The sequence below is a fragment of the Eubalaena glacialis genome, chromosome 7 (assembly GCF_028564815.1).
Source record: "Eubalaena glacialis isolate mEubGla1 chromosome 7, mEubGla1.1.hap2.+ XY, whole genome shotgun sequence".
Taxonomy (NCBI): domain Eukaryota; kingdom Metazoa; phylum Chordata; class Mammalia; order Artiodactyla; family Balaenidae; genus Eubalaena; species Eubalaena glacialis.
In genome coordinates this window covers 74,168,054-74,181,745 of record NC_083722.1, presented here as the reverse complement: position 1 = coordinate 74,181,745, position 13,692 = coordinate 74,168,054, and the positions used below count along the sequence as shown (strand labels likewise).

The 13,692-nt window shown below is 48.7% G+C and overlaps 1 protein-coding gene across 1 annotated transcript in view; it reads right to left on the bottom strand.

Annotated features, from left to right (window-relative positions):
- BSN (bassoon presynaptic cytomatrix protein) overlaps positions 1–11,108 on the bottom strand; it is an 87,946-nt gene extending 76,838 nt beyond the window's left edge. Inside the window, exon 1 of the mRNA XM_061196820.1 lies at positions 10,915–11,108. Within this exon, the coding sequence (XP_061052803.1) occupies positions 10,915–11,108 (194 nt within the window). The remainder of the gene's footprint in view (positions 1–10,914) is intronic.
- Positions 11,109–13,692: the final 2,584 nt, after the last annotated feature.

Here is a 13,692-nt window from a genome sequence, read left to right as displayed (position 1 = left end):
GTTGCTCCGCAGCATACGGAATCTTCCCGGACCAGGGCTCAAACCCACGTCCCCTGCATTGGCAGGCGGATTCTTAACCACTGCGCCACCAGGGAAGCCCTCATATGCTCTTATAGAACCTGGACACTCCCAATCAAGAGATGGAGTCTGTCTCCTCCTCTCAAACCTGGGCAGGACTTTGTGACTGCCCCAATGAATGGAGTATGGCAGAAGTAACAATGCACATCTTTTGAGATTAGGTAATAAAGGCAGCACAGTCTCCACCTGACTTCCTTTCTCAGGACACCCTTGGAACCCAGTAACCATGTTGTGAGGAAGCTCAATCTAGTCCACATGGAGAAGCACTGAGGCCCTCTCAGCTAATAGCCAGCATCAGCTGTAAGACATGAATATGATGAAGACATGTCAAATGATTCCAGTCCCCAGCCTTCAAGTCTTCCAGCTGAAGCTCCAGACATTGTGAAGCAAAAATAAGCCATCCCACTGTGCCCTGCCTGAATTCCTGACCTACAGAATCTAATAAGCAAAGTAATGGATGTTTTATACCACTGAGTTTTGGGGTAATTTGTTATGTAGCCATAGTAACTACAGTACCACACCTTGATTTTGGGCTTAACTAAAAATTGCTTTGACTAAAGAAATGTTAGCAGTTGTGTCATTTCAAGCAGAGGCTTGAAATGTGTGTATGTGGTTAGGTATGCCCTCTTGTGCATCTGTCATCACCATGGGAAGAACATGCCCTGGCTAGCCTGCTGTCTGAGGAGGATGAGAGACACGTGGAGCAGACCTGGACTCACCTACAGCCTGGAGCCCAGCCTAGATCAATGAATTCTAGCCAGCATGCAGATGCATGAGTGAGAATTAAAAATTGCTATTTGAAGCCACTGAGTTTTGGTTGATTTACTGTGCAGTATGACAGTGGCAACAGGTAAGTGATCAAAAAGCAATCCTTACAAACTGAACACAAACTGGAAAAAAAAAAAAAAACCTTAATTGTATAGCCTCTTAGTAGCATAACCACACAGAGAAGAATCATTTCTAATAACTCTAAAACACAGAACTTTGGGACTTCCCTGGTGGTCCAGTGGTTAAGACTCCACGCTCCCAATGCAGGGGGTCCGGGTTCGATCCCTGGTCAGGGAACTAGATCCCTCATGCTGCAACTAAAAGATCCCGCACTCAGAAACGAAGATCCCGCGTGCTGCAACTAAGACCTGGTGCAGCCAAATAAGTAAATAAATAAATATTTTAAAATAAATAAATAAAACACAGAACTTTGACTACACATGCCTGAAAATATATAAACTAAGGACAAAAGAAACTGCAAGCGAATTTTAAACTATATTCATTAGTATTGTTAGTAAAAATATCTATCATTATTTTGAAATAAGTACACATATATACACTACATATATATAATAGTCTATATATATGCAAGGTTTGTTTGGATTCTGATTTGAACAAACTCTCAAAAGTCATTTTTGGAAATCATATTTTTCTCTGAACTCCCCCATACATACATAAATAAAAATCTGTGTTTTCTCTTGCTAAAAAAAATTTTTTTTAATTAAAAAAATTTTTAAATAAAAAGCCATTTTTGAGATAATCAAGGAAAATTGAACATGGACTAGGTATTAGGTTATATTAAGAAATTACAGGGAAGATCCCACATGCCGTGGAGCAACTAAGCCTGTGCGCCACACCTACTGAGCCTGCGCTCTAGAGCCCGCGAGTCACAACTACTGAAGCCCACACGCCTAGAGCCTGTGCTCCACAACAAGAGAAGCCACCACAATGAGAAGCCCATGCACCGCAACAACGAGTAGCCCCCGCTCGCCGCAACTAGAGAAAAGCCGGTGCGCAGCAATGAAGACCCAACACAGCCATAAATAAATAAATACATACATACATACGTAAATAAATAAAGTTTGAAAAAAAATTACAGTTAACTTTGTTGGCTGTGATAATGTCATTGGATTAAAATTAAAATATCTTTTAACTATGAGAGGTACATCATAAAGTATTTATGAGTGAAATGATATGTTAGGATTTTGACTGAAAATATTCCAGCCAAAAAAAAAAAATTGGAGGAATATAGATGAAACGAGTTGGCAAAACACTGATCGTTGTTGAAGCTGGGTGATGGGGTCACAGCAGGGAGTTCACCATACCATCTTCTCTCCTTTTATGTGTGTTTGAAACTTTCATCTGCAGAGCATTTGCTGCCCCTGGGGACATCTAACCTACAGAGCCAACGCACCCCAAAGAGAGGCCAGCATGACCTGGCCAACCAGGGAAGGACAAGCCTACACAGGGGCTGCCACGGCTAAGATGCAAGCGGTGGCTGCCTCTCCAATCCAGCCCTGTCTCTGCCACTGTCCTCAGCTGGCACCACTCCAAACCCAAGCTAGCAAGGCTGTGGCCTCTACAACCCTACACTGGCCACTCAAGATCAGATAAAGGGGTTTGGAAAGTGGGCTCACAGGGCCATAGGAAAGGGAGAAGTTCACATAGCATGATTACTGAAACAATCACACTGCCTTAGTTATTACCCCAGTTCAGAGGACAGAGTCAGGATCCAAAAGAGTCTCACTAGGTTGGAAGGGATCTCTAAGTACAACCAGAGATGTCATGGCAGGGACCCATGCAGAACCCCCAAAGATTCACACTCAGGTCGCACAAGCCCAGGATGCAGGGAACCCAGCCTTCATGCTGAGATGCCCAGCATGAGGCTGGACAACTGTGGGGTGCAGTGCCAGAGAGTGCTCACAAAGGTGTAGGATGGTGTTCTCAGGCTACATGAGCCAAGGCCCCTCATCCTTCAGACTGTGTCACTCACAGTCCATGTGACGTGCTGAGCCCTGAGCCCTGTTCTCTGAGCCTTCCTGTCCTCAGGATCTGACAGTCTTGGGCAGGACAGCCCAGGTCAGCAAGGGTCCCAGAGTCACATTCCAGCCACAGGAGCTGGAGAAGCCTAGAGAGAAGACCGGGGTTGAGGAGGTGAGAGCACAGTGAGCTCCTGCCAAACCTGTGAGCGGATAAGTCAGCCGGCCCAGAGGGCAGAGCCAGGACCCAGAGACAGGAGGTATAAGGAGACCCACAAAGGGAAAGAAGAACTTTCCAACAGTGGAATCATCTGCCTGGGAGGGACCAGAGGCCACGGACCACTGGGGTATTCACACCAAGGCAGAGCTCCTGCCTTCAGGGAATATGGAAGCAGCCATGCTGGTACCCATTAGGTGTTGGATTAGATGCTCAAAATAAAAGGACAGAGCAAACATATCACGTGCTGAAGCTAAACCATGCTCCTGAAGGACGTGGCCTCACATGCCAGACCTTGACATTGGAGGAGACCTGGCCTGAGCCCACAGAACCCACGGAGCTACTGGAGAAACTGCAGCGAGTACCATATCCATCTCCTCACTCTACAAGTGAAGGAAGCTGTACAACTGCCAACTGAAGGGGGCAGAACTAAAGTCTCTTTCAGGCCAGCCCTTTCCATGCCCCACCTCCCCCACCACGAAGTGTTTGCCAACGCTGGCTCCCCTGGAAATCGTGAGCACACTGGCTGCTGCCAGAGCACCTGTGGGATACGGATGGGACAACACTCAGGAGATAAGCAGTCGAGCACGGCTGGGAAAAGGGATCCTGCAGCAGGCTCTGCAGGTCCAGGTGGGAGCCTTGCTGGCTGGCCAGCCAAGCCAGTAGAAGGATGCCAAGAGCTTTTCAAGAGCCCGTGTTTACCAGGAGCAACCAAGTGGCAAGGCAGCAGCCAGTCCCTCTCCTGGCTCCAGGCTTGATTGTGAGGTCATTTTGTCCACTCCGGAAGATCTCTGGGGCACAATGGAAGAGCAATCCTCTTCATTTAAAGCTCTTCTAATTAACCTAAAGGCTGCACGTTGTACTTGTTTTCTCTCCTCTGTGAAGCTGAACAGTGGGAAGCATCCCCCTTCCTTTTCAATCATCTCACAGAAATAAGCTGTCAGAGGTGGAGGGGACTATGGAGATTATTTAGTTAAATTTCTCATTTTACAGATGGAAAAAAACTGAGGACCTACCCAACACGTACAGCCAGTTTCAGGCAACATCAGGACTGATTAAAACCTGAGTTTCTGACCCCTACCCAGGATGCTTCCACCATTCTTCATCCCCCACCCCACCCTACCCTGTCCTTTGCTCAAATGTCCTACTTCCAGATCCTTTTCCTGTCCTCAAGGCCCTCCCATCCTCTTGCTAAATTTTCCATCTTCTGAGAGCAGGAGGCAGGGAAGTGACGTGGTTCTCCAGCTGTGCTCAGTGTATGGCATTTGGGTTTGCTAAAGTCAGCTAGCTGGCTGTTCTTCTGAATCTCTCATGTTAGACCTTTGGAGCTCCCAACAGAGTAAGTTAGTGCTGTGAATGTGTTTTGTAAGCTGTTGAACACCATACAAATATGTGCTCTACTATTTTAGAAGATGAAATAATACAAACCCTTTTAATCGTGTGCTCATTTCTCTTACCTCTGCAAGAAAAAGAGAAGGCAGGAGCAAACTCTAATTTAAGGAAGTTGAGGGTAAAGATCTGAACTGAAGTCCCTCTTTCTCTCCCATCATGCTGTGAGCCGTTTTGAGGGCAGAGCCCATATCCTGCGCCTTCCTTTGTTCCTCACATTTCACCCGGGGATAGGCATCCAGTAGGTGCTCAGCAAAGGGTTTCCTGAATACGTGGCTGAACATCACTTTAAAGTCCTCCTACTTCTAAGTAGAATTTAACTGTAGAAATCCCTCATAACTGCTCCCGTATACAAAAAGTGCAGACGATCCTTATTACCTACCAGCACACACGAACGTATCCAATGTATGGATGCGACTACCAGGAAATTTCCTTACCTCTCCTTTCCTCCTAAGCACCCAAGTGTCTTACTGGTTCTTCCAGCATCCCTGGGGGTGGGGGTGGGCACATCCCCCTCCCTGAGCCTGGGGCACTGGAGAGCTTGGGCTCCTCTGTGTATAGGGGCAGTCCCAGATGGGACCAGGTTGGGTGATCCTTGTGTGAGCTCCTAGAGCTCCTTGTGTGCTGAGGCTCTTTGATCTCCTCAGTGGTTGGGACCAAGTCCTTCCACTACTCCTTAGGGAAAATCTCTTCCTCACCTTTGGCCCTGACAGCAGTCCCACCACTTCAGAAGCAGCCAGGCCTCTCCAAAGAAATCTGGATTTGATCTCAAGGGTGACCTAAAGTTCTCTGGAGGCTCCCAATATGCCTCCATGTGTCCCTCCTGTTAGAAGGAAGTGGAGATACCACGTAAGAGGTCTCTGCTAGAGCAAGGCTCTCTTAACCCTAGATGCCCCTAAGAGCAAAGTACAGGAAGGAGAGATCAAAGCAGCCCTGAGACCAGCGTGGGCAGCCAAGGTTTAGCACAGATCAATCAGGGAGCATGCTCCTCTTCTCCATCCTACGGGCACAGCTGACCAGAACCTAAAGTATAAGACACATGCACTGAGAGAATGCCAGAAAGGGACAGACCCCCACCAGAGGCCCAATCCACGGGGGGGTGGGACACCAGAATTCATCTCCCTTACCATAGGCCAGGGTCCTAATTCATTCCCCAGCTACAATCAGCTTCCACCACTACACTGGTGAACGGAGATGGCAGAAGGCCCTGCAGGAAAGGAACCTGCGCAAGTCCTATGAATGCAGTACCAAGACCAGCATGACATGCCCCTGGCACCAATTGAGATAGGAGTCCCCACAGCTGGATTGTCCACTGAGTCCCAGCTTACTAGGAGGGTCTCAAGTCCTAAAGTGACACTTGGCCCTTGCTGCTGGCAGGTAGGTCTCAGCCACCATTTCACCATTTTAAAAAGTGAGTCCCTGGGAAGGAAGGACGAATAAGGCCAGGACAGATGGGGCCTGCAGGAGCTGTATGGCCAGGCAGGTGGAGTGAGGAATAAGTGTGTGTAAAACACCTAGAGGAATGACTGTGGTGGAACAGGCACCCAGCAATGGTAGTTATAACTATTACGACAGCTTTGCCAACCTGTCTCCACAGTCAGCACCAAATGATTGCGTATGGGCCACAGGCTCCAGGTACAGATTCTCCCCAAGTAGCCCACACATAGCAAGGTCTGTCCCTCCCCACATCCATCACAGACTAGGGGAAAGGGCCCCATTCAAATGTGCAGGACCTATGAAAAGGGGGAGGATTTACTGAAGCCCCAAATCCTCTCTCCTAGCAGCCTGCTACTTACATATACAGGGAAGGCTCCCCCTGTTATGCTGGAGTGAAAAGGTGTGATCCAGGGGCTCTGAAAGCTTTGACTTCTTAAACTCAGAACCAAACCTACTCAGTGGAAGGAGAACTTTAGAAAAAGAACAGAAAAGTGGCCCACTGTGTTGTTCTTTGGTTCCCAAACTAGTCCAAAGTCTAGATCTACTTTCAACAAACTCTCAGTCCCTTCACATCTGAAGCCCTCAACGAACTCTTTCTTAAAAAGCTAGAATTTCTTGGCCAAAAAGAGAAATGTGATTCTGAATGGCTTCTAGATGTAATTCCCAGTTTTCAGGAAAAATACGGGACAAAAGAACATCTTAAATGACACCACAAGGATACAATCAGCATAATCCAGAATATGAGAAACCACAGGACAAATAACACAGCCAATCATAAATCACAATGGGGAAAAAAGGAGAAGGAACATATAGATTTAAAGAAACTGAAGAGATGTATCAGACAAATGCAATGTGTAGACCCTGTTTAGTTCACAGTCCAAACAAACCAATTGTAAAAATAAATTAATAAGATAATCAAAAAAATTGAACCCTGACAGGATATTTGCTAAGATTAAGAAGAGACTGTTAGCTGTTTAGATGTGATCATGGTGCTGTGGTAATGTTTTTACAAATCCCTTATTTCTTAGAAACAGACACTAAAATATTGATGATGAAATGTTGGGATATCTCGAAGATGGGGGTGGGAAGTGAGGGAGATAGATAAACTTAATCAGCCATGAGCTGATGATGGTGGTGGCTGGGCAATGGGAACATGGGAGCTCATTAACTTATTCTCTCTACTTTTATGTATGTATGTTTGAAATTTTCCATAATAAAAAGTTTTTTTTTAAATAAAATAGACTTCCTCCCCTTAATGCATCCATAACTTTTTTTTTTTTTGTATCTGCAGCATCTTATCAGTCTTACTAATGCTAGGAACAGCTATATTATCAAAACTGTCCCTCTCTCCCTGGCAAGAAATGCAAAAATGGTTGCCCCCTTTGGGTGAGCTTCTGACATCATCACCATTCAGATGTTAGGTCACTTAAGCGCAAACTCCATGACATGCCCTCCACGAGAATCCAATGGCCTCACATGATCTCTAAATGATAAAGGATCATTATTTCCAAACCTAACAATTGTATCCTTTCATTTTAGCCTTACAAATTAATCCCAGATTTTTCTAGAGCCTGACTGATAGCTGACATAGTATAACAAGTCTGGCTAATCCCAAACCAGAGATACTATGCCTGACAAATCCATTCATTCATTCATTCATTTATTTTTGAGATATAATTATGGCAAACCCATCTTGAGAAAGGAACTCTGGGTATGGTTCTCAGAGCAGCTTCAACCACCTTCCAGCAAATGCCCAGGCTCTCTGTGCCCAGCTGCCTTTGGCTCAAGATGTCTCCCTGGACTGGAAGTGAGTGAGAGCTCAGCACTGATCACCAATTTCAATGGGGTAACAAGCGGGAGGCGCCTTACCTGGTTTGCCCCAGCTTTCCACACCCCTGCACTCGGCCCCAGTCTCTGCTCACTGTCCCTGCCTGTGTAAACCACACTCCTCATGTCATTTCTATCTCTCTCCACCTCTCAGATCCCCATCATTCTCCCAAGGAGCCTTGGGATTCTCCTTCTTTTGAAGCCTGGCTCTGCTTCTCCACTCTTCTCACTTGACAACCCTTCTATAAGCACTACCTATTTGACACTTCTCAGACACTGAGCTGCCTACAGTGTCACTCCTAGGAACCTTCCATGACTTTGTTCTTTGAGAGCTCTTCAAGAGCTATCTGACCAACCAGACTGTGAGGTGCTAGAGGACAGGGGAACATCATATATTCTTCCAGACCCTCCACAAAGCCCAGCACAGTGCTTGCTCTTGATACCAGTAAATATACCTTGGTTGATTGACTAAAGATCAATTTGCAAATGTCAAAGTTCTGCAAGTCCGCAGAGCTGGTGTAGATTAAACAGGCCGCCACTGGTCTACGTGGCTTCTTTGTGCAATTTTTTTAAAAGGTGCTTTCTGGAGTACTCATAAAATTTCTCTTGAACTGGTGATGTGTGTACAAGTAAAATCCCATCAACTTGGGACCTTCACTGTACATCAGGCATTCTGCCATAAAAATAAGTGAATGAATGAATAAGTGAAAGGTGCCCCTTCCTGTAGGAAGATGCAGCCCATACCAAGGCATATAGCTTGGAGCCTGAGATAGAGTTCAGCCTTCCCTGACCTGGCACTCCTTGGGAAAGGCACAACGTATATAACTGCACATGTGACCCTGAGACCGGAAGCAGAGAGCCCTGCCTTGAGAGACTCTCTGATGCCCAAAGTGCCATATCATCCAAACAGGTTAGAGGCAGCACTATGGGTGTGGTGGCACTGCTACTCACAGGATTTTAGTCAAGCTCTTCAGCCACAGATGCTGGAGCCGCCCCCTCACAGAACCCAAGTCAGCTCAGTATGAGGATGAAAAGACTAATTCAACCTGGGGTGACAAGGGGTAATACAGCAACAGGAAAGAGACAGGAATCAACTCCCCCAGGACCTCAGTTCCATTCCCCTTTGGGGTTAGTAAAATGATCTCCCCCTTACCTGACCCTCCACCTACCTCTATTCACAGTATAATTCCCCCAAATTCACAAGCTGGCTTGAAACTATGCCAATGCCTTTCCCGAATGCCCAGAAGCACATGCCACAGGGCTTTTTCTCCATCAATGGGCCAATCTGTTCAGCAGCATCTCGGAACAGAACATGCTAAATTTGGCATCAGGTACCTGAGACGCTCTAGTGAGAGGAAGTAGAAGCCATTCTGATGCTGAAGGAGAGACGTATCATGGAGGTGCAGCTCAGCTGAGATGCTCTGACAAGCAAATATCAGCTGGAAGAGTAAATCCCATCTCCTAAGGGCCCCCAATTCAGAGCTTTGGTGACAAATAGCCAGCTCACCCCCTGAGCCTGACAGCTGTAGGACCTTAGCTCCACAGGTCCATATGTGTGCCTTGCCCACAGCCAGGAGTGAGATTGTGTGACTGCTAAATCCAGCAGGAGCCCATGGTTCCCTAACCCACAGTAGTTCATGGGTCTGCCCTGTAGCAGAACACATAGACAGGGTAGAAATGAAATACTGAAAAGGAATATGAATAGACACTAGCCTCTTCCTGTGTCTTTGAGCTGCCCAAGTCTTTCCAAATTTTCATATGCTTGGCTCTGCAACATTAGATAAACTACAAGCAGAGTAGCCTGTTTGGTTATCAGAAGAGAAATGTCAAATTTCCCATATAGAGAACTCCTAACAACAATGTGTTTTTCCACTCAGCCGTAGATGCTTTCCTTTGGAAGGAGAGCTCTAAAGCCTGAGTGAGCCTCCCCCAAGCTAAAACTCAAACAGCAGCTCAACACGCAGCAAAACGGACAGTATTTGCAGTGCTAAGAACTGTGTGCTATCCAACTGCATTACCATAATAGCTAATGTAAAACGGGCAAATCCCCCCTCTAAAAGGGATGGTCACAGGCTGGCCTGTCTGTGGCAGGTTTCAGGCTACTAAGAGCCTTTCATTACTGTTAATTGTCTAAGAAACAACTTCTGAGAAAATAAGCACATGAAAGGCACAGTTGGGCAGCTAAAGAATCAAAAATTATGCTCCCTCACAGTTTATGTGCTCCCACACAGAGAAGCCAAGGCAACATTATCAGCAGACTCACATGGATCCAGAAGCACTCCCCAGTTTTGCTACTCTCCAGGACTATTTGGTGTAAAGATAACGCCTTCCATTTTATCTTGTCTCTTGGTAGCTTTCCTGAGTTTTCAGTCTACTGATTCATTATATATTGGCATTTCCTTCCACTGCATTTACTGCCACTTGATTGTTTATAGGACCTCGGGATGCATTTTAAACAAGCTGGTTTCACAGTATTTGATCAGATATGTTCTGTTTAAAACATTCCACTGATTTGAGGTGGTAATCTAAATCATAAGACAAGAGAACATATTTGGTTCTAGATGATTCAACTGCATTTTTGCTTCACCCCAAAGTGTTTCACTAAACCATTGTGAAAGCACATGACCCTGTTAGTATTTATGAGCCTAAATAAGTACCTTTTGGTGTCCAGTGGCATTTCCCCTTCCTCCAAAGATGATTTTAGCCACTAAATGCCTGAGGAAAGCGCATGACCAAGTTCATGGTTCAACTATTTCCACATCTTTCTGTTCCTCGCAGTGACACTTATCTTCCCTGACAGCCACTCCCATTGTGCTCTTTCCTCGGCCCAACACAATGGACACATGCAGACTCCAGCAGACAGGAGGACGCTTTCCATCCCATTGCTCCCCAGTGCAGAGGGACCCGGCAGAGGTTACATAAGCCCCTCCTTAGCCCGGCACTGGGGAGGAAGCGAATTTGGGGTTCGTGACGGAGTCACGGTCTGCAGGCCCGGACTGACCCTGCGCTCACCATTCTGCTTTACTAAGGCAGGGCGGCTGTAAAGGGAGGGCCGCTTCCCGCGACCACCCGCTCATGCCAAACCAGCTGGGTTCTAAGTGTGGCCGGACGTCCGACCTCGCTGGCCAGACTAGACCGCAGGGTCGTGGGCCCCGGCCTCGGCCTCGGCCTCAGGCTACAGATCCCCGCCCCCCGGGCGCCGCAGTATCCCGCACTTACGTGCCCGGGCCGGCACCGGGCCCGGGGCCTGGACCGGGTGGTCCGGCGGTTGCCCGCGCCCCGCCTGACGCCGGGAGCTGTCCTCCACCAGCCGGTGCTGAAGGCGGCTTCCCCGCGCCGGGGTCGGGGCCGGAGCCCCCGGGCGGCAGCGGCCCGTCGCCAGCGCCGCCCTCCAGGCTGGCCTCGTTGCCCATGGCGGGCGGCCAGGCGGGGTCGGGGTCGCACTGGACCCGGGCCGGCGGTTCCCGGGATGCTGCTCACACACTCCTTGCCACCGCCGCCGCCGCCGCCGCCATCATCTCCCAGCCCTGCTCGCGCCGCCGCCTGCCGCTGCGCATGCGCGCCCCGGGTGCCCCTTCCCTGCACACGACGCCCCCCACGCGTGCGCGCGCTCCCGCCAGCCCGTGAGGACTCTAGTACACGAGCCAGAAGCGGGGTCGCAGGGAAACAGCCGCCGGCGCCAGCGCATGCGCCGTCTGAGGCCGACGCGAACGGCGAGGGCTCTATCAGGAGCCTAGCGGCGGTTGGTGGGAGCTTCCCACCTAACCAGGATTGGAGGGACACGGATCACGAGAAGGGGCTGTGGGGGCGTCGCGCCGTGCCCTGCCCTGGAGTCAGTGGCGCGTTCTGACTCGGAGAACTTGGGAGTGGGAGCTCTCACTTGGGTAACTTAAGTGTGCCACCTGGCAGACTTTGTGGGAACAGGCCTCAGACAGGGGACACCGAGTGTGGCATTAAAGGATGTTTAGGAGTTGGAAACGCAAATAAACAAGAGTGTTAAGAGGCACAATGTCATGGAAGGTAGGAGATAAAGGATGCTGGGTGATGGGGCTGGTTATGAGGGTCTCAAAGGCTAGCTGGGGGGTGAAGACTTTATCCAGATGGTGCAATGAGAACCATCTGGGATTCACGCTGAGGCCTGGTCCCACGGGACAGGAGTCTCAGGAAGTGTCCCTGGGAAAGGTAGAGGGTGTGTCACGGCTGGCCTGAAGCCAGATGGAAGGATGCCTCAGCAGGCCCTGGGACAGTGACCTTGGAGATTGGGAAGAGGAATTGATATTTCTTAGAGGCTTTGAGCTGCGGTTCCCAGGGACTGTTCCCAGGTGAGGGGCTGCAGGCTGCCTCTGCATTAACCGTTACCTCACTTTTACAGACTTCAGTGTTTGCATACTACTCTGCCTCCTGGCTTCTCACACAAACCTGTGCTTTCCTGAGGGAGAATATTTCTTAGAAGATCCAGACTATATTCCGAACTATTCCTGGCTTCATAAATCATGGCTGTGTAGAAGAACTTGAGTAAATTTGGACCCATTTTACAAACCCATTTAATTCTCCTGATGATGAATATATCAAAAGGGATGTCAGCAGTTCTAACCTGACCTGGACTAATCCAGGGATCTCAATGAACACTGATAACCAGGCTGATGGACAGACCTTGGCTGGGCCTTCCCATACACTCTGATCTGCTCCCCCCCAACCTCTGGGATGGAGTTTCCATGAAGCCTGGATCGCTGACTTGACTATCTGACTCTGACTGCCTGGGATGATGAGAGCCTCTCTGCCTATGTTATGATGGTCTTCACTGTGTTTGCTCCTGTGTTTCAATCATCTTTGTGTCTGGTGACTACGTGTGCACATCTAGGCTCCACAAGGATCCACACCTCAGTCCTGCCACTTTCCAAATGGGGCCTTGGCAACTGACTTAGGCTCACCAAGCCTCCATTTCCTAGCCTGCAAAGTTATAATAATACTAGCCCTTCTAACATGGGGGATTATGAGAGTGGAGTGGCTGATACAAATAAAACAACAAGTGCCCAGCATACACATGACCAACTTTATTATTAGTTGTCCCTCTGGTGGGTGGTCTGGGATTTGGGGGTTTTGTGCCACACCTTTTCTCCTGCGGAAGAACGTGTACAAAGGCACTATGGGCAGGCCAATGACCTGACCTTGGCCCGACCCAGGCCCTTCTGGCTTCACAGACACCAGTCAGTGTGGGCTGGGCCACTTGATAGCCGGGGAGAGAAAGATGTTTGTTTTCTGTTTTTGTAGAAGCCATAGGAGCTGTGGCTTTCCACAGATTTAAATCAACATGTCCCTGGTAACAATGGGGGTAATTAGCCCTACTCAGGCAGCGGGCCTGGGGAGTTGCCTGCCTCAGAGTGGATTGCTGGCTGTTAGCAGAACTCCAGGGTCTTTGCTGCCTTGGTGACAAAGGACACAGTACAGTAGAGACCTGGAAGTGTGGGGTAGTGGTTCCCCTACCTTCCTTTCAAACTCTCAGTCCCACTTCCTCTGAGAAACATCGCCAGGAACATGCCTGCCCTGTCCACATCCACCCCTGGCATTCAGCCCAGGGACTCCTGCCAACCATGGGATGGTGCTGGCCTCTGGTTGTCTGGGGCTCTGATTCAGTCTCCAGTTTTTATTCATTGTTCCAGGGGTTGTTTCCTTCCTCTTGACCTACAGTGGGCGTTCCTCAAGAGCAGGACATTGTCTGGCTTGTCCTATCCCCTGGGCTGGCTTTCAGCAGGACCTCAGGGGCTAATGATTGGGCTGAGTTCTCTTTGCAGCTCTGAGCATTTCCCTCACTTGCACTTCCAAGGGCTTCACCAACCACCAGTCTAAAAGCACATCAGAGGGGCCTTTGGCTGTAGCTCCTGCAACACTGCATTTGGGTTGTTGACTTAATGAGTAAAAGGAGGGTGCTGAGGTTGTGCCCAGAGTGTCTCCTGGTGGAGGGGTCATAGACAAGCTGCCTATACTGACCTAGGAGAA